The sequence below is a fragment of the Myotis nattereri genome (genome assembly GCF_964212035.1).
Source record: "Myotis nattereri genome assembly, chromosome: 17".
Taxonomy (NCBI): domain Eukaryota; kingdom Metazoa; phylum Chordata; class Mammalia; order Chiroptera; family Vespertilionidae; genus Myotis; species Myotis nattereri.
This window is the reverse complement of record NC_138092.1, coordinates 20,592,782-20,612,551: the sequence shown is the minus strand read 5'-3', so window position 1 is coordinate 20,612,551 and position 19,770 is coordinate 20,592,782. Positions and strand designations below refer to the sequence as shown.

Sequence of the window (19,770 nt, the reverse complement as noted above, 5' to 3'; positions counted from 1 at the left end):
GATCCAATGCTCAGCAACAGTATGGTGAAACTTTAGGTACTCCCCCTCCCCCAATCACGCTCAACCCCACTTTCATCCTTGCTGAAGGAATGAATATCAGATAATAATTTGTCAGATCCTATCACCGAAACCTTTGATCAATATATTAGTGACATCTTTGATGAAAGAAGAAAATAGTCTATTTGACAATTCTGCTTTTAGATGTAATTATTTGCTTTAGAAATGAATTGAAATGGCAAGCACAATGTGGTTATCTTGCATGTACATCTGATGGATTCTAGGAGAAATCTTAAATTTCTATTTCCCTTAATGATTTTAGAATAGTTAAAATCACTACTTATTGTAAATAACATGTTTTTTTGTTGTTGTTGTTTTATGTTAATCCTCACTGGAGATTATTTTCTCCGTTGACTTTTAGAGAGAATATAAGGGAGGGAGAAGAGGGAGAAGAGGGGGAGAGAGAGAGAGAGGGAGAGAGAGATAGAGAGAGAGAGAGAATGATACAGACACATTGATTGGTTGCCTCCCACACACACCCCAACTGGGGCCAGGGATTTGAGCCCACAAGTGAAGTATGTGCCCTTGACGGGAATATAGCCCTCAACCTTTCAGTCCATGGACTGTTGCTCTAACCACTGAGAAAACTGGCTAGGACAATAATGTGCATATTAATGATTGGTTTATAATCTGCTTTACTGAGTATGGTAGAGTATGTCTTCCTTTTCTCCTGAAATTCAAACTGTTATTTAATTTTTCAGTTAGTTTAGATTCATTATTATTCTGCATTAGTTGCAGATGTATAGCAGAGTGGTTAGAAAATTACGTACTTTTACAGAGTGATCCCCCAGCTGCTTCAAGTACCCACCTGGCCCCGTACATAGTCATCATGACATTATAGACTATATTCCCGATGCTGCAACCTACATCTCTGTGACTGTTCTGTAACTACCAATCTGTATTGCTTAATCCCTTCACCATTTTTACTCAGCTTCCCCAACCTCCCCTCCCCTCTGAAAGACAGCTGTCCGTCTGTTCTCTGTATCTGTGAGTCTGTTTCTATGTTGTTTTTAGATTCAACATACAAGCCAAAGCATATGGTATCTGTCATTCTCTTTCTGACATGAAATTCAAACTCTTATGAAAAATATGATTTTATTTATTTATTTATTTATTTATTTATTTATTTATTTATTTAGAGGAGAAGGGAGAGAGAGGGAAACATCAATCGGCTGCCTCCTGCATACCCGCTACTAGGGTTGAAGCCAGCAACATAGGCATGTACCCTGACCGGGAATTGAACCTGGCAACCTCTTGGTGCAAGGGACAGTGCTCTACCTACTGAACCACACGGACTGGGCTGAAATTCAAACTCTTGCCAGCTGGTAGAGACATGGCCTAAAAGTTAGTCTAACTTAGCTATTCCCAAACTCTTTTTAATAAAAAAGTTAATTTCATTTAAAAATTCAGATAATCAGCACTTTTTTTTAAAGAGCAAGACTAATGTGAATATTCAATCAGAATAAAACATTTTTTGATGGTGGATTATATAATTCCTTCAGTTTATAGCACATCCTTCTTGGCACTGCATGTTAAAATGGACATAGAGAGCTTAGAGAGCAATCCCAAATTAAAGGGTTGGAAGAATACTGAAAATAGAATCCATGAACAATGGATACGGAATTGGAATCTATTAATCTTGAGTGTGGAGCATCTTAATAACTGTCTTCATGGGTTACTCAGTTTACAGAGGATGATGTTAGTTGTTCTTATGAAGGTCAAAAACAAGGGCAATCAATAGCAGTAATTACCTGAAGGTGAGAACCAGATATGTTTTTGAGTTATTTATTTTAGTTTCTTTCGAAACAGCCTGAATATTCTTGTCTATTGGTTTTGAAATAATTCAGCCACAGGCAGATTAGGGCAATTCATTAAGATTTCAACCAGTGTTGTTATTCATTTATTGACTCAATTCATTTGTGTTCCATTTTTGCTTTTAGATACTTTGTTGTGGATAATGTTTATTTGTTCATTTAAGTCCAAGTTAAATATGAGCGTAACAACTATTTAGAGCTTTCCTCTCTCTCTACCCTTTTATTTCTCCACCTAACTACTTCCTCTGAAGTGATTTGGAATCTGCTTTTCCTCCTAAATATATAACTTTTTGATAATTGAAGTACTGACCTTAATTATTATTTAGGGGGTGAGAAGGAAAGAACTTTATGGATTCTAAGGCCACAAATGGTATTTTCATTAAAAGTATTTTCTTTGTTAATACTATGTTCAAGGGGTTGAATTGTTAGTCAGGTTATCAAAACTGATTATAACTTCACCATTTCCTGCAGCAAACATCTCATTTTTTAATCAAATGAATTTGCCAAAAAAATAATTGTTTCAAAATTAACTATTAATTTCAAATTTATTTTGTAAAGAATTGCTAAAATTCACACAAAAGAAATATGTTTTAAATTACACTGAAAATTAACTTATAGCATATGCCTGGAAAAAATAGTAAGGTAGAATATTAGAAATGATTAAACTTGGTTACCAGTATTTAAAAATATTTATGATTATCATTACATGCTAAGGAAGCATAAGGAAATTGCCCATTATTTATAAAAAACATTGATATTTAATTGGTATTAGTTATATTCTTTTCTAGGTTTGAGTCTAAAAAATAAACATTCCTAAAGAAACTAAAAGCCTATTGTGGGTAAAAATACAAAAGTTTAGTTCTGTATACATTTCTTATCCATATATGACCATTGCTTTTGTAAAGTTGCAACTTCATATTATGAAAAAAATTTAATTTTGATGTTTATTTAATATTGTTATTAATATTTTCAATATTATAGTGGCTAATAATTATTTTGTTTAAAATAAAATGATAATGCATGGAATTTACTAACTGCACAAATGGGATGAATATTAAAGAAAAATGTAAAGGTACTTCATTTTTGCCTTGCAATGTCTTGATTAACGTTTTATTTTGCATTAATTACATATTTTCAGGTAATTTATGAAAACAGTACAGAATTTTTATAAATTTTTTATCCAGCTTCCCTTAATATTAATTACTTACCTAATCATAGCATGATTGTCCAAACAAAGTTTCTGGTAGGAACTTACATTTGCAAAAAACTATTAACTAGGCTTTAGGCTTTACTCAAACTGGAATGCTTTTTAGTGCATTGATACCTTACTTTTTTATTCCTATTGATTATGACTTATAGAATAAAAGTAGTATAATTTTATAAATTAGAAAATTTAGAAAATAACATAAGGCAAAAATTCTACTCTAACTTCATTAAATTCTATAAATTTGTATTTCTATAAATTTCTTTCCATTACTTTATATTTAAAGTGAAATTGTATTTTTGTTTGAAGTGAATATTACTTTAAATATTTCATATTTGTATACTCATATTTTTAATCATCAACTAATAAAATATGACAATAGGAAAATTATTCTGCTATATTGGGCATTTTCCAGATATTTTGCATATTGATCTAATTAAAACTTCACAACTTTATATACTTATTACAATTCTTATTATAATTCCAGGTTAAACAAATAATAGAGCTAGGAATTCTAGCCCAATCTCTAACTTCAAAGATGTGTTCATTTTTACTGCACTATGTTTTCAAGTGAAAAAAAATTTCCATCCATATGTGTATTTTTTTCAGATGAATGCTCATGATTCAGGTTTAAGTACAAGTATCAGTAAGGAGAGATATTAATGTTACTTGACTTGTTTATTACCATGTTAGTAAAATGTAACTTTAAAGAAGTGAAGTAAATGGTATTAATTTGCTTTAATTATATGTACAATATGAGTAGTGCTGATTTTAGCATTACTGCAAAGACTAAGCAAAGACTAAGCAATATAAAATATCTAAATTTTTTAGCTCAAAAAAATGACATTTGTTCAATAAAATCTGGTTCCCTTCCCAATTTTCTCTGTTCCCTTTATTCAAATGGAATACTTTTTGTGTGACTCCTCTTAAAAGCATAGGATACATCTTGATCTACATTTTTATAAATCTAAAACATTTAAACTTGTATTAAAATAACTGTAAACTCTCCTTTCCCTGTCTTCTACAGAATTACAGAGTAGCTCTTGTGGAAACCCAGGAGTCCCACCCAAAGGTGTATTATATGGTACAAGATTTGACGTTGGGGACAAGATCCGCTACGGCTGTGTAACTGGATATATCCTGGATGGCCACCCTCAACTCACGTGTATAGCCAATACAGTTAATACAGCCTCATGGGATTTTCCTGTACCCATCTGTAGAGGTAAGGAGAAACACAATGTTTATTTTTATGCTGGTTGAATATTTGACACAATAAAATCATTTTGAAAGTAAGAGTTGCAGTCAGAGATTATATTTGCAAAACATGATTGACATTTGCCAACTGTTTCTTTTATAATATTTGAAGCTTAAAATTATATATACATATCATATACTAGATGACAAGTTAAGAAAAAATGCTTGATAAGGAAAGACTATTTTAAAAATGAGATAGTAAATACATTTATATTTATATATATTTCTACATACATTGTGTGCATGTGTCTTCGTATTTATATTAGAAAAATATGGAACTCATGATGTTCAGAAATATAATTAGACTGTCAAAATCATGTTTTTTTAAATTTTGAAATATTGACTGGATTTGTGAATCTTTTAAAGATTTCTGGTAGAGAACTTAGCAGAAGAAATTATGAAATTAAGAATGCTGTATAGTTTCTTATCAATACTGATGAACATTATTTGTATTATGGGGAAAACACTATAATATATTAATACTAGAGGCCTGATGCATGGAATTCGTGCACAGGTAGGGTCCCTAGGCCTGGCTGGCCATCAGGGCTGATCAGGGCTTTTGTTCCCCAGCTGCCGGCTGCCAGCCAGGGCCTTCCTTCATTCTGAGCCGCCCCCTGGTGGTCACTGAATGTCATAGCAAGCAGCCTAACTCTTGAGGGGAAAATTTGCATATTAGCCTTTTATTATATAGTATGGACAAAGGCTCAAAGTACAGAGACTAGAGCAGGGGTGGGCAAACTTTTTGACTCGAGGGCTACAATGGGTTCTTAAACTGGACGGGAGGGCTGGAACAAAAGCATGGATGGAGTGTTTGTGTGAACTAATATAAATTCAAAGTAAACATCATTACATAAAAGGGTATGGTCTTTTTTTTTTTTTTTTTAGTTTTATTCTTTTCAAACGGGCTGGATCCAGCCTGCGGGCCGTAGTTTGCCCACGGCTGGACTAGAGGATAGAACAAGTTCAACATTAGCTGAATTCATGGATGAATTGTGTCCACAGAAATACTGGGCACAGACTGTTTTCTCTCTGGGCTTCATATTTCCTAATAAACAAATGAGTATCTCATTTAGCTTTGACAAGTGTCTGTAATTCCTCTACAGATGGGATGTAGGAATGTCCAACTGCTCATCTAAATTACTTTGTAGTTTACTCTTAAACATGTCACCACAAATGCATGCAAGAGAAACCCTTGGAAATAAGACACAGCTAACTTCTTATCCCAGCTCTGACTTTTACCATGTGAGCTATATCAGGCAAATCATCAACTCCGTGAGCTTTATCTCAGATTTATCTCTTTTGACCAGGGAGAGAAAACAACAACCGCCACCTGTTCATTTATTGTGAGGATTAAATGAGACATCTATACCTGCCTCTTAGTAAAATATCTGACATGTATGACATTCTCTCAATGTTAGCTTCCTTTAATGCTGCTGCTAATAGTAATACTACCACTGCTGCTATTGCACTGCTACCACTGCTGTTTCTGCTGCTGGTGCTATTTCTGTGACTACGCTTAGCTACCATTTATTTGTGCACTTAGAGTGTACTAAGATATTATAAGCATCATCACTTTTCAGTCTCACAACAATATGAAACCGTGGTTCAAGGTTGCTCAGCAAATGTCAAAAACTATGAAGAGTATGAGCTTTTACTTAACTTGCAAGTTCACAAGTTTGTCTGCCACAGGTACTTGATGGTCATAGAAGGGACAAGACAGTTGGGTCAGAAACAAAGGGGAGTACATTATGCACAGAGGTGTTAGGACCTAAATGTATCGCCATTTGTGTCAGCTCTGCAAGCCAGAGTCTCATAGAACGATAGGAAGAATGTGAGATGTTTTCATGTGTAGTTGGTGGCACTATAGGAAAGGAATCATGAACTTAGGAAAATTGAATCTTTTACAATGGACACATCTGCCCTTTGCTCTAGAGCAGCGGTTCTCAACCTGTGGGTCACGACCCCTTTGGCGGTCGAACGACCCTTTCACAGGGGTCGCCTAAGACCATCCTGCATATCAGATGTTTACATTACGATTCATAACAGTAGCAGCATTACAGTTATGAAGTAGCAACGAAAATAATTTTATGGTTGGGTCACAACATGAGGAACTGTATTTAAAGGGCCAGAAGGTTGAGAACCACTGCTCTAGAGAGAGACCTTACCTCTGTCTCTCAAGCTTGTAAGGTAACTTGCCCTCCGTCTGGTGGAAGACACTATTTTTTTTTTCTTTGCATCTATTTGCTATACAAGCATCTCTGAAAAGGCAGTCTGGTACAAAGATGTGCAGAACTGTTAGCGTCCAAGGGAGAAATGTCTGCCAACGTAAATGGGGTATGATGGCGATGTCAGATTTGAACCCATTCTGTCTGGTTTCAAAGCCTGAGCTTGCTACCACTTTGGCGCTTCACCAAAATAATTTGCATCTCTCTTCAAAAGAGTTTTATTATGAGAGGAAATGGTGCTGTATATATGAATCAGCCAAAAGACATATATTCAAGTTTTTACAAGTGTAAAACTCCCTTTATCAAAAGGACTTAAGATAGTTAAAACCATGAAACATTTGTAGTAGTAAGATGTTTCAATGGAGTAGTTTCAATACTATCTGAAAATTAAATTCTGTTGTGGGGCTTTTTCTCTATCTCAGTTTAATAAGAAAGATGAGTCTAAATACTAATTCTGTCACATATTGACTAGGGCCTTTGAGCAAAAATTATTATTATTTTGGATACTATTTCTTTAGCTGTAATAAGATGAAAAGATAGAAATACCAAAATCACAGTACTGTTAGAGTTTAATATGAAAGCATATGTAAAGGGCCAGGAACATAACTATGTTCTTATTTATGCTCACTCTATCTTTCTAACTTTCTTTAGCACTTGTTACCATCTCCTTCTGAGAGAAAGGAATTACGTCAACAAAAACTGCATGAAAATCAATTATTCTTATATCCTAAACCTAAAACGTTTCAGTTTTAGTTATTGTTGATATTTTGTTTGATTTTGCCATAGTATATGTTCAGCTTTCCTACTCATCAACCTCAAGTATCTTCAGAATTACTTCCTTTGACCCTTTGACTCCATTCTAACCTCTATGATTAAAAAAAATCTAAAATAAATAAAATAAAAATGGCTCTACTGTTTTTGAAAATTCTGCCACTTCAATTTCAGTCTGTCAAATTTGCATTTTCTTCTCCTTAGCAGTAAATGAATACATTTACTCATTGAAATATATTTATTAAGGACCTACGATGTGCAGAGCATTATTTCTTGTACCAAGGATCAAAACATGATGCAGAAACAAGTTTTGCCTTTAAAAACCGAATTCTAGTGTGGCTGATCATAATGTAATCATATAATTAATATATGATAATTGCTTTAATATCAGAATGTGTAGTGTGTTAGGCACCTTGATAAGGAAAATCATAGATTCTCTCAGTTGAGTGGAAGGAAATTCGGTTAGGGACAACATTTTAAGAGAAGCTCTCAGAGAGGTCTTGCTAAAAACACAAACTAGATAGAACAACATTTTCAATGAAGCCATCATTTTCCTTTTTAACCTCAACATAGTTCTCAGTGTTACTAATATTCACTGGCTAATGGTAGAGTACATAAAGTCACACTTAATAAAGCACATGATCTAATTTTTTAAGGAGCAACTTATCTCCCATTAACCATTTTAAAAAATGAAAACTGAAACAATAGAGGAATAGTGTATTTTGATTTTGTGTAGTTGTCATTCATTAGGAAAGAAGAGATGGGAGGCTGTTCAGTCCATGGCTTCCCTCCTCTGTTCTTTGCCATTTGATAGTGTGCAGATTCTTTATTTTATAATCTCACAGGGGGCTGATAACCCTGTAAGGATATACTTATTGCTTTCCCTAGAGTTTACATAGAGTCTGTCCTTGATGAAACTCTTGTCTTTCAGGGAGTTCTTTTGATGCTTCCTAACAATGATAGTTTAATTAAGAAAAATGAATGCCACATCAACCTAGAGGGTATGGTGCAAGGGCTTTTGTGTTCATTCATAGGCAAGATGAATTTCATCAACACCATCTGCTATTATTGGTAAAAGGCAGCTAGCTACCTGATGCTGGGCTAAAGAATATTCTATAAAAAGTGAAACTGAATCCTGTGCTCTCAGTTTAGAATGAAAATACCTGGCACATATGCCATTTCTGCATCCCTCCTTCAATAGACATTTGCATGACACTTATTGCCACTGAGCTTTGATGTGGCCTCAGAGTCCTCTTCATTCCATTGCTCCCAACACTGTTTACTAAATAAGAACAGTTGGAGGACAGTGTAAAATGAATATGCTCTTGCCAGGTTAAACAGTCTAAAATTCATAATGTTGTTTGTATTAAGAATGGCATTTGATATACACATCTCAGAGCAAACTAATAAAGGTGTGTGTAAAAGTTACACATAAATTATAGTGTTATCAAGGCAGCTAAATCTGGGTACACACACACACACACACACACACACACACAGGTCAAGCTATTTGATTGGAAGAATTAACATTTTAAGATTTAAGGAGTCAATCATAGACAATTTAAGGCTGTATTAGGATGATTTTAGATAAATTAGAAAAATATTCAGAAGGTGTTATATTTCCTTGGGTGATTTGATAACTGTATAGTCAAAAGTAAAGATCTTGGACTCTATATAAGTTTCAGGGATAGCACAAATCATTGAAGTGTATAATGTAAATTATTGACATTTCTTTTGATCTGACAGGTGAGATACTGATCGGGGGAAGGCTTGGATGTTAGTGATATAGATGTCATAGTCAACTGGTGCCATCTAAAGCAAATATTTGACAGTACAGTAAGCAAAAGGGCTAATAAGTGAACTGTTGTCTCTGACAAAGCAAAAGGAATTGCAATTATGTAAATTAGCAGTGAAGAGTAAAAGGTCTTCTACTGCAACACGATAAAGAAAATAGCTAATGGAAAAACTAGCAGCAACTTGTATAGTCAGAACATAATATTCTCCTACTTTAAATCTGGATCAGTGATTCAGGATCAAAGCATGATACTGAAACAGGGAATTGGATGAGCAATTAAAGGCAATAGTGGGAAAGGGGAAAGAGAGGGAGGTTTAGCCAGATGTTTTTTATATGAAAATTATACCAAAAGTCCTCCAAAGAAGTAGTGACTTCTAATCAAAGGTTAAAGGCAAAACAAACAATCAGAAGACCTAGCAAAGTGTGTTAGGAAAAGTAAACTTTGTAAAAAAATTATTTATTAAACTGTTGTAAGGGGGCTGGCAGAAAGATGTTCACTGTGTTTATTCCTGTGCTTGGGTCTCTGGAACCATCTCAAAAGGCATTAGAAAACAGAAAACGCCATTTATCCTGTGCATATGTACTGACCACACACTTATGCATGTATAAAAGCTGAGATTTGATATTCACAAGTATGATGCTACATTAATAATAGATCTGGTTATTGATAAAAGCCAAGTAAAAATAATGAAAAATGAAGAAAACTGGAAACTGTGTTTTTGAATGGAAAACCCAAACACATAAATAACTCATTGTCACGTTCTATTCATTCCCTTATAGTCATTAAACATATTAATAAGCTGCAAATTGAAAAATAAAACTCTTTTCTGCTGTGAGATTTTTCAAGACTAGATCAAACTTTACTTTTTTAAAGCTAAAATCTGCAGTTTATTTATTTATTTTTTTTGATCAAGAGAACCTAGTAAACAGCCTTCTTTTTCCCCCTTACATAGACTTCCAAAGCAGAGGAGTTTTAGTGTAACTCCCTGCATCACAGGAGGAAGAGTGTTAATGAGAAACTGATGTATGCCAAAGAAAAATAATTCAATTTGTTGAATATCAAACTGTCACGATCCAGGCCATGAATTAGGAATTCATTTTTAGAATCAGGCCTTTTATGGTTTGATAATGTTACTCAAGAATAATGGCAAGAGTAGTGGAGAAAGATAAAGCCTGTGCTAAAACATTGCCATGTTTTTGAGCAGCGTAGTCTAGGTAAAACATCTTGTTTTCATTTAAAGTGATCTGGTCTCTTTATGTGAACTGCTATATTTGATAGTAACGAGGAAAATATTTTGTGTATGCTTTTCAAATAAATAAGCAAGTTAAGCATGAATCCTTTGGTGATAGGGTTATATTATCACCTCAAAGACTGCCAGCCATACCCCAGTGGTGTCTGGCCACAAGGAAGAATTACAAGTGCCCAGCTCACCTGCTGCTGCTTCATTTCTCCCTAGAAAAATGCTGACTGTTTTATCAACAGTCAGACCAAGATTCAGCTGCCCTCTCATGTACCCTAACCTTGTTCTGAAAAGCCCATTTGTGTGATAAAATGATGACATTGTTTTAGTAGTATCCAGCATGGTAGTGCAAAGGACACATGATTTGTATTTAGGGGCATAAGACCTGTGAGTTTGTCTTCCTGCCACGTATTACCTGAGAGTGTTGTTTCATATGTAAAAATTGAATATTTTTACCTATTTCAAGAGATTGTAAATGTTAGGGAGATTAGATTAAGTGAAATGATGTTTTAAAAAATTGCTTATATAATGCCTAGCACAAAGAAGGTACTCAGAACGTGAAAATTGGTTCTAAATAGATAAAATCATAATTTGTAAAAATAATGTGAAAGTTATAGCTATCACTGATTATATTTTGTTTAAAATATTTAAAAATATCTATTGACAGTTCAATATGTGCCAAGAGTTTTGAAATAATGGAGAGTATTTTTTAAAACAAGAGATTAAACTCTAGAAAGAATAGACATTTGACTAGTAAAGGCCATGATATGCTCTGTTTCTGCCACTGAGGAAAAAGAAGGACTTTTATCTAAATATGTAATTTTTCAGTCTTGTTTTCTCATTAGTATAGTAGGGAAGTTTTTCATTATTTTATAGTATTGTGATGAGGATTATATTAGTTTATATGTATATAAAATATTCTATATTTTATAGAATCTATAATATTCAACTAATCTATAATATTCAACAAGTAGTAATTACTATCTTATGCTTATTGCCTTCATTAAAACAGGTATTTGAAGTCCAAGCAGCAGAGAATGGATGTTTCTAGGTTCTAGAACCATAGTCAGTGGGAATTAATTTTTCTCAAAGTTGCAGTGGTTAAGTCCCACATTGGTTTAGTAAATTAGTTTGGGATCAGCAAATAATATACATGAGTGGGAAAATATATTTCCAAGGCAAGTATAGCATTTCTGAGTCATTTATTTCTGGAAGTACTCATATTTAAAGTATCCTATGTAATAAAAGGCTAATATGCAGTTCTACCGAATGGCGGAACGACCGGTCACTGTGATGCACACTGACAACCAGGGGGCAGATGCTCAACACAGGGAGTGGGCACATGGCTGGTGAGCGCAGTGGCAGTAGCAGGAGCCTCTCCTGCCTCCATGACAGCTCTAAGGATGTCCGACTGCCAGCTTAGGCTCACTCCCTATGAGGAGTGGGCCTAGGCCATCAGTCAGATATCCCCTGAGGGCTCCTGGACTGCGAGAGGGCACAGGCCAGGCTGAGGGACCCCCAGGTGCACAGATTTTGTGCACTAGGCCTCTAGTATTCAATAATTAAACTAATGTCTATTAAGAAGTCACTAAGAACAGATCGCACTGCTAATTACAGTGATGGATGAAACAGCTTCAAACTTCATGAAACCCATAGTCTGTTAAATATGGGAATGTTATCTATTTGGTCATGTGGGTTATTGCCCAAATGTGTGCCCTCTAATTCTATGCAAAAACAGTGGTATTCTTTCATAAGCAATAGGTGCTGGCCTTTCCTTTTATTTCTTACACTTAGAAAAGAAAATTGGGACCTTCTATTAACCTATATAATAAAAGCCTAATATGCTAAGTGTCTGGTCATCTGATCGGCTATTCAACCAATCAAAGTGTAATATGCTAATGATATGCTAAGACCTCTCAACCACTTGCTATAACATGCACTGGCCACCAGCAGGGAGACAGTTGACTGGTCAACCAGTCGCTATGACATGCACTGACCACCAGGGGGAAGACACTCTGACCATAGGTTAGCTTGCTGCTGGGGTCTGGCCAATTGGGACTGAGACAGGCTGGACATACCCTGGAGCCCTACCGTGGTCCCTCGGTGACTGGCCAACCTCCTGTGTCCCTCCCTGGCCTCGATTGTGCACTGGTGGGGTTTCTCAGCCTGTCCTGTGTTATCTCACAATCTCGGACCCCCTCAAAGGATGTCGGAGAGCCAGTTTTGGCCCAATCCCGCAGGCCAGGCCAATGGACCCCACTGGTGCACAAATTCGTGCACTGAGCCTCTAGTTTCCATATAATTAGCCTGTGTTCTGCTGTTGCAACTCATAGCCATGTTCTTATCATCCTGCTCACACATTTTTTCCCCATTTGATATTTGTGAGTTCAGTCTTCATTCAGGTAGCTATTGATCTTCCCCCCGCACACACTTTTTAATCCTGTGTATAAAAACTTAAACATTTTTGTTGCTTTACTGTATCATCCAAGTTTTTCTGATCTTTCATCTGTCATTTTTATTTTAAACTAATCCATTTTCTTTGACAATAAATCATTAGACCTTCATTTTTAGTATTATATGTTATATTATTTATTTATAGAGGTTTGCATTTTTTCTTTAATAGAATTATTCCCATTTTTATCTTTCTGTATAATTCCTAGAAAAATTCTGACAATTTATATTTGAAAAATCAAAGACAAAAGTCAGTTTCTTTTTGAGGCAACTGAGTCTTAATTTTTCCCACTTGTGTAATTTTTGAGCCACATGCTTCTATAGAGGCTTTTGTTTATTTGGGAATTTTTAATGTATTTGTTTTGAAAAATAAGAATTTAAAGTATTTGTTTCAAATGAAAGATCCAGATCATCTGAGGAAAGTTTAATTTTTTTGAGGAAGCTATAACAAATAGGTTTTTTTTAATGTTGCTCCCAAAATAGAAATAGAATTTTATAGACAGCAAGTAATACTCATTTCTAACACTTTATCTATATTTTAAAACATGTAGACATAAAAAATTACATTATTTTTTATTCAAATATGGGACCATGACTTAAATGAAAAATGTTGGGGCATGCTTAGCCAAAAATATATTGACAGCTTCAGAATTCCCTGTGGTGAAATAGACTGCTCAATGCATGATAAGAACCTTGAAAGGCAATCTTCTAACTTCCTGCTAGGACATAAACTCAGTGAACCACAATAATGACCATCTGGTATTCTGTTGCTCTTTGTAAAGCCACCAATCTAAAGATAAGGAAAAATAATTTAGGATAAATGAATGGAGGAAGAGGATGGAAGTGCACCAAAGATACTGGATAATGTCATATGACACATATTCTAATGGACTATTGCCATGTCAGAAGTCCTTACTTTTTTGTGCTAAGAAAGCAAAATAATAAGAATTTTTTATAGGAATTATTCTGCAAAACACTTTACACATTTTTTTTATATTGAGCTCTTTCTCCTCTGTGAAGTTTGGTCACTACTAACCTAAATAAATTATGTTAAGGGTATGTGTGGTTGAGACGTTCAATGCTGAAAGATCTTCTATACAGTTAATGATAGATGACAAAATCCAGTCTTGAAACTTGTATGCCTTTAATAACTCTAATTTTTGGTCTTTTGCTGAATGTGCTTGAAATCTAAATCTATGGTTACTTTTCTTAAGCTTTTTCTAATTACAGATCTGACCCAAAAGAACAAATAATTTTCTTTTTATTATGTAATTATTATGTGTGTAAAACTGGCAGTGACTATCTTAAAAATGAAATCTTGAAAAAAATAACTATTTTGTCTATCATTTTTGTTATCCTTGTATTTATTTTACTAATTCCTTATGGTTTTTACCAAGCAATTTTCTCTTTATTTATTGATCTTTATATTTGAGGATACCATAGCATTCAAATTAAAATATTAAAGTCACTTATTACATATTTATATTTAACTTATAGCTAACATAAAAAATCAATTGATGCAGCATGAAAAACATACACATAGCAAATAAGTTAAATGAAAATAGGGATATCTATGTTAAAAGATAATAACAGAAGAATAAGATGAAACCAAGAGCAAGGTTTATACACAGTATAAAGTTCTGCATTTTTAGATGCTTGATAGAATCAGAATTTTATTTTGTTTTAATTCATCTGGGAACATAAACATCTGAAAAATATTAGTTCATAGTCTCACAAAGTAAAAGAAAATAATTTGAGGTGGAAAAATAAACTTACTAAGAAGAATGCGAAATTCCGTGTATACTATATCACAAAGAAAAAAAATGTAATTTAATCATCTATGCTCATTCTATAGAGAGTGGATACTCTCTAGATCCCTATTTTATATATAGAGAAACAGAGGGACAACAAGGTTAAAATTTCCCAAGGTTAGTAAAAGGCAGAGCTAGGATATGAAATCAAGCAATTTGGCTCCAATACCATTTGTATTATACTCTCTAGTCCACTGTTTTGATTATAAAACTTGTTTTGCATGTTTTTTTTTAGTCTTAGCCTATGCAGATACTTTAGCATTTTTGTTTTTAAAATTTATCTTTATTGTTGAAAGTATTACAGATATCCTCCTCCCCCCGCCACCATGGCCCCCTCCTCCCTGCTCCCCAGTCCTTAGACCTTTTTTTTCTTAAATGAAACATAACCAATCAACCAGAGTTTTAATCTTATAACAACCTACTGTCAAGTGACTGTCTTGTTTACTACTTTATTTATTTCAACTCAAAATTTATTAAGACTGATCTTTTCTTGTTTGTCTATTTTTTCCCTTCACTAAACACTTTTTCAATTTTCAAAATATTTTAATGAGTAATTATAGAGAAAGTACTTTCTAGGTTTAGGGAACAGATGTATTTAGTCATATATAACGCGTATAGTCATTTAATGTTTATTGCTATTTGTATAACTTGGGAAAACTAAAAGTGAGCTTACTTTGGATGGAGAGGAGATAATAAAATTTCAACTGAGAAGATCTGTTAAAATCATCTTTTGGAGAGTTTTTAAGCCTAGAATAAAGAGCTTGAAACTTATTCTCTAGGCAGGTGTAAGCCATTAAGTGTATTTGAAAGTTTTTTTTGATAGTAAGCTTGGTTTTTTTGTTGTTGTTTTTTTGACAATATGGCAAATGCTCTTCATCTAAATGCATTCATCATAAATTAGAGACCATCAACAGTAGGCAGCAAGTTTGTCCTCCATTTTTTGCATACACAAAACAATTTGCACAGTAATGGAGGATCATTGGGGAAAGTTTCTATTTGCCATCTGTATCCCTTCAGATGACTGTAAAAAATAGCATAGAATGGATAGCTTATAAACAACTGAAATTTATTTCTGACAATTCTGGAGGCTGGGAGGCCTAAGATTAAGGCACCACTACACTTCAACATATGAATTTTGGAACATCACATACATTTAGTTATGGCACCATCTCTGGAGTAATAATAATCGATTACTGTTTATTAAGTCCTTACCATGTTCTAAGGATAGTTCTATAAGAATTACCTCATTTTACCTTTATAAAAGCTTGTCATTTAGGTATTATGATTTTCTTATCATAAGTATCTACTGAGGCTTGTGGAAGTTAAAATCTTGCCAAAATTCATGGTGAATAGGGATTAAACCTAGAAAACTAGAACTGTTTTTTATAACATCTTTGTGAGACTCTAGAACTATTATAAATTTCCAATTATAGTAATATTTCGTATTTATAGTACTCTGAATTTATGGAAAGACTATCCCAATTCCTTGTAAAAGGGGAGTGAATCCACCATAGCTAAATAAGACAAATGAAGATCCATTCCCTGGGATACCGTGAATGCTCAGAGGATAGAGTAAAATTCCCTTTAGCAAGAAAAAATTGAGTGGCTGTTGATTACTACCTTAGTAACTAGTATAAGTTTAGTTAGGAACATGCTGCAGTTGGTCCTGGAACATTTTAGTAGAAAGACCATCTTTACATTCCTTGTGGGGCTCTCTTTCCTTCTCCATAAGTTTTAGCATCTTCAGTGCATGGTCTCTTTGATTCAACATTCTTCCCTGAACAAAGCATATTGTTCCTGGATTATATTGTAGATGACTACTTTAAAGATTAAATAGAGAATTTCTTGGTAATGGTCAGTGATTAACAGATATTGTATGGCATATGGGAGTAGATTATTCAATGAGGACATTTTTATGATTTCCTTCCCCAGCAATCCCCAGTAATGCCAAAGGTAAAATTCAGTTATAAGGGGATAATTTGTGTGCATGAATCCTTCTAAAATTTAACTAAATTAATTTGAGATTAACCAAGTAAGTATTATAAGTTATGGTTCATTTTCCTTTGTATGCTATAAATACACAAGTTCCTGAGAAAATTAGTTTGTTTCATACAATGACATTCTTCTACCAACTATAAAACTTATGAATTCTTCCTAGTTTAAACTACTTTCAACATAAAATCCGTGTAGTGAGAGTTAAAAATAAAAATGGAAAAGGAATAAAAATAGTAGAAAGAGAAAATGTGAAAATGCTTATAACATATCTATTTAACTGAACATATTGTGGAACTTAGCCATTGTTATTTATTGGATTCAACATTGAAGATTATATATTACTTTTCCAGTTGAATCAATGGATATCATCTAATATGCATCAATGAATTTTGCATTGTAAGCAGTTTATTATTGAGGAATATGCTTAAAAAAACTGCTAAGTTTTTTATGGATGACTGTAGAAGAAAAATTTAGTAAGATTATTTCTTACTAATTTATACATAATCTATATAATAAAGGAATATGCAAATTGCTGGGACGCTGTAACATCAGGATTGCTCAGCAGGTAGTGGGACGGGGGCAGGGCCATGGCTGCTGGGGCATGGGAGCCTGTGGTGCCTCCTCTCGAGTTGGGGAGCTAATGACTGAAGTGGTTAGGGGCAATCATGCAGGCAGGCAGGCAAGCAAGCGGTTAGGAGCCAGCGGTCCTGGATTGTGACAGGAATTTCCAACTACCGGTTTAGGCCCGATCCCACAAGGACATCCCCTGAGGGGTCCCAGATTGGAGAGGGTTCAGGCCAGGTTGAGCACCCCTCCCTCCCCCCGCATGAATTTCGTGCACCTGGCCACTGGCCATCATTATATACTTTCCACATTATTTCCCAATAAAACTTGTTACCTAATTATATAAATGGATAATTGAAAGTAGTTGATTCCATAACTTTAAATAAAGTTTATTCTGTCAACTTACATTTTCAGAAACATCAAGGTATTCCTCTCACCTATAGTTATTTACAAAAATATCAATGGCCACATTTTTTTTTCACTGCCTGACATAGCTTTTTTTGTGTTGTTTTTCCTGAGCGCAGGTGTTTTGATTAGTTTATTTTCATTCTATAATATTCTGACTTAGTAGCTGGCAGGATTGGTGAGCAGGAGCCCTGTTTCATTTCATTTTATATATAAAAATTGCCGAAACCGGTTTGGCTCAGTGGATAGAGCGTCGGCTTGCGGACTGAAAGGTCCCAGGTTCGATTCCGGTCAAGGGCATGTACCTGGGTTGCGGGCACCTCCCCAGTAGGAGATGTGCAGGAGGCAGCTGATCGATGTTTCTCTCTCATCGATGTTTCTAACTCTCTATCTCTCTCCCTTCTTTTCTGTAAAAAATCAATACAATATATTTAAAAAAAAAATTGACTGGTGTATGGCTTGTATCAGACTAGGATAGGTCACATGGCAATAACAAATAACCCCCCACAATCTCAGTAGCTTCATAAATGAAGGTTGATTTATTTTTCCTCTCAGTCTGCCTATCCAGTGGCAAGTGGACTTTGCTTTCCATAGTCACTAGCTATCTCAGGATGATAGAGGCCTCCTCTCAGCACATTTTCCCATAATTGCTATTGGAAGGTAAAAAAGGAGAGAAAAGAAAAAGTACAAATGACAATTAAAATTTAGGTCAGGAAGTGACTGCCACAGGGTATGCCCCATTTTATTTAATTGGGCAAAAAAAAAAAAAATCACCTGACTACAAATACTTAAAATGGTAGAACAGTATAAGCCTCCCACAAGCCCAGAAGTAGCAGTCTGTAAACATTCGTAATACCAAATGGCTTTAAGGAACAGAAATTACACCGGGATTTCCTAACAAGGCGCCACCGTTCCTGAGTTAAAATACAATGTTGGTACCTGCTAACAGGCTAAGGTATCTCAGACACTCGAATAATGGGAAAACTCTTTAGAAAATCTTGCTAATTTTAAGAAATCATCTAGCACCATCTTCTTTACTGTCCTCCATCATGTTCTCCATTATGCATGTGTTGAAAAAGGGATTATTACTATAAATTTAGGACATATTTCCCATCATCGGATCTTTTTTTTATAAGCACATCCTTTAAAAATTGTGTACAATACTTACATATCTAAATCTAGACCTATATACAGACATTTATAACCAAAATGTTTCCGATCACATATTTTCACAGCACCATATTACAAATGCTGTGTCTAGAGTGGGTAGCTATTATGCTTAAATTTGCAACTTTATTCAGGCAGAGGCTCTGTGCCTTTTAAAAAGATAAGAGGAAAAATGTTTCAACTTGCTTTAAAAAAGGATTTGCTTGGGGCGATGGGTACACAGTGCAGTGTGCAGATGATGTTTCATTGAGTTGTACACTTTAAACCAGTATGGCCTAGCAAACCAATGTCACCCCAATAAATTAAAAATAAATAAATTTAGTAGCTATAGTAGGTGAGGAAGAAAAAAGAATGAAATTGGGTAACTTGCATTTGAAAACTATGAGCTTAGACAGAATCAAACTAAAGAGATGGTGTTCAACTTAATTTATTGTTCTCTTTCATCACCTCATAAGTAAAATTAAAAAGCCAGCAATATCGGTGGGGGAACTTGCTTATCTTACATGCAGCTCACAAAGTCACAGATGTTCTGTTCTTGTTCCTGCCCCTCTTCTCATTGCGGAATCAATAATGTCAGCTTTTCTTTCGGCAGATTGATTTAAAAATTTTTTTTTTTAAATTTTTGTCTAGAAGTGTTGGCTTACCATAGTTTATTACAAACCTGCCTATTCAGTCACAATGTTCAGTTCGGTTAGTGGTGATAGCATTAAATTTCTTTTCTGCCTTAGATGTTGTGAACAAATATATTCTGTGTTAAGTTCCGCCCCTCCTTTTACTAGTACTTATGTTTGGAAATTATTTCAAAATTTGTCATCATGAAAGCTGATCTATAAACATATCCTAAGAATTGAATTTTCCCAGGAACCTCACTAGAGGCAGAAATGTTATGGTTTAAAATTCAGAACAATAGTTTATTTAGCATTGTAACTTCCCAGAGAATAGCATAAATTTGATTTCTGTGCTTTTCTCTGCGAGGTAGCCATTTTTACAGCTGTCACACAATTAGATTTAAAGTC

The 19,770-nt window shown here is 34.4% G+C and overlaps 1 protein-coding gene across 2 annotated transcripts in view; it reads left to right on the top strand.

The window, feature by feature from the left end:
- CSMD3 (CUB and Sushi multiple domains 3) overlaps nucleotides 1-19,770 on the top strand; it is an 879,736-nt gene that overhangs the window by 185,483 nt on the left and 674,483 nt on the right. For both annotated transcript variants that reach the window (XM_081111575.1, XM_081111574.1), the window contains exon 4: nucleotides 4,103-4,297. In XM_081111575.1, coding sequence (XP_080967701.1) covers nucleotides 4,103-4,297 — 195 coding nt within the window. The remainder of the gene's footprint in view (nucleotides 1-4,102; nucleotides 4,298-19,770) is intronic.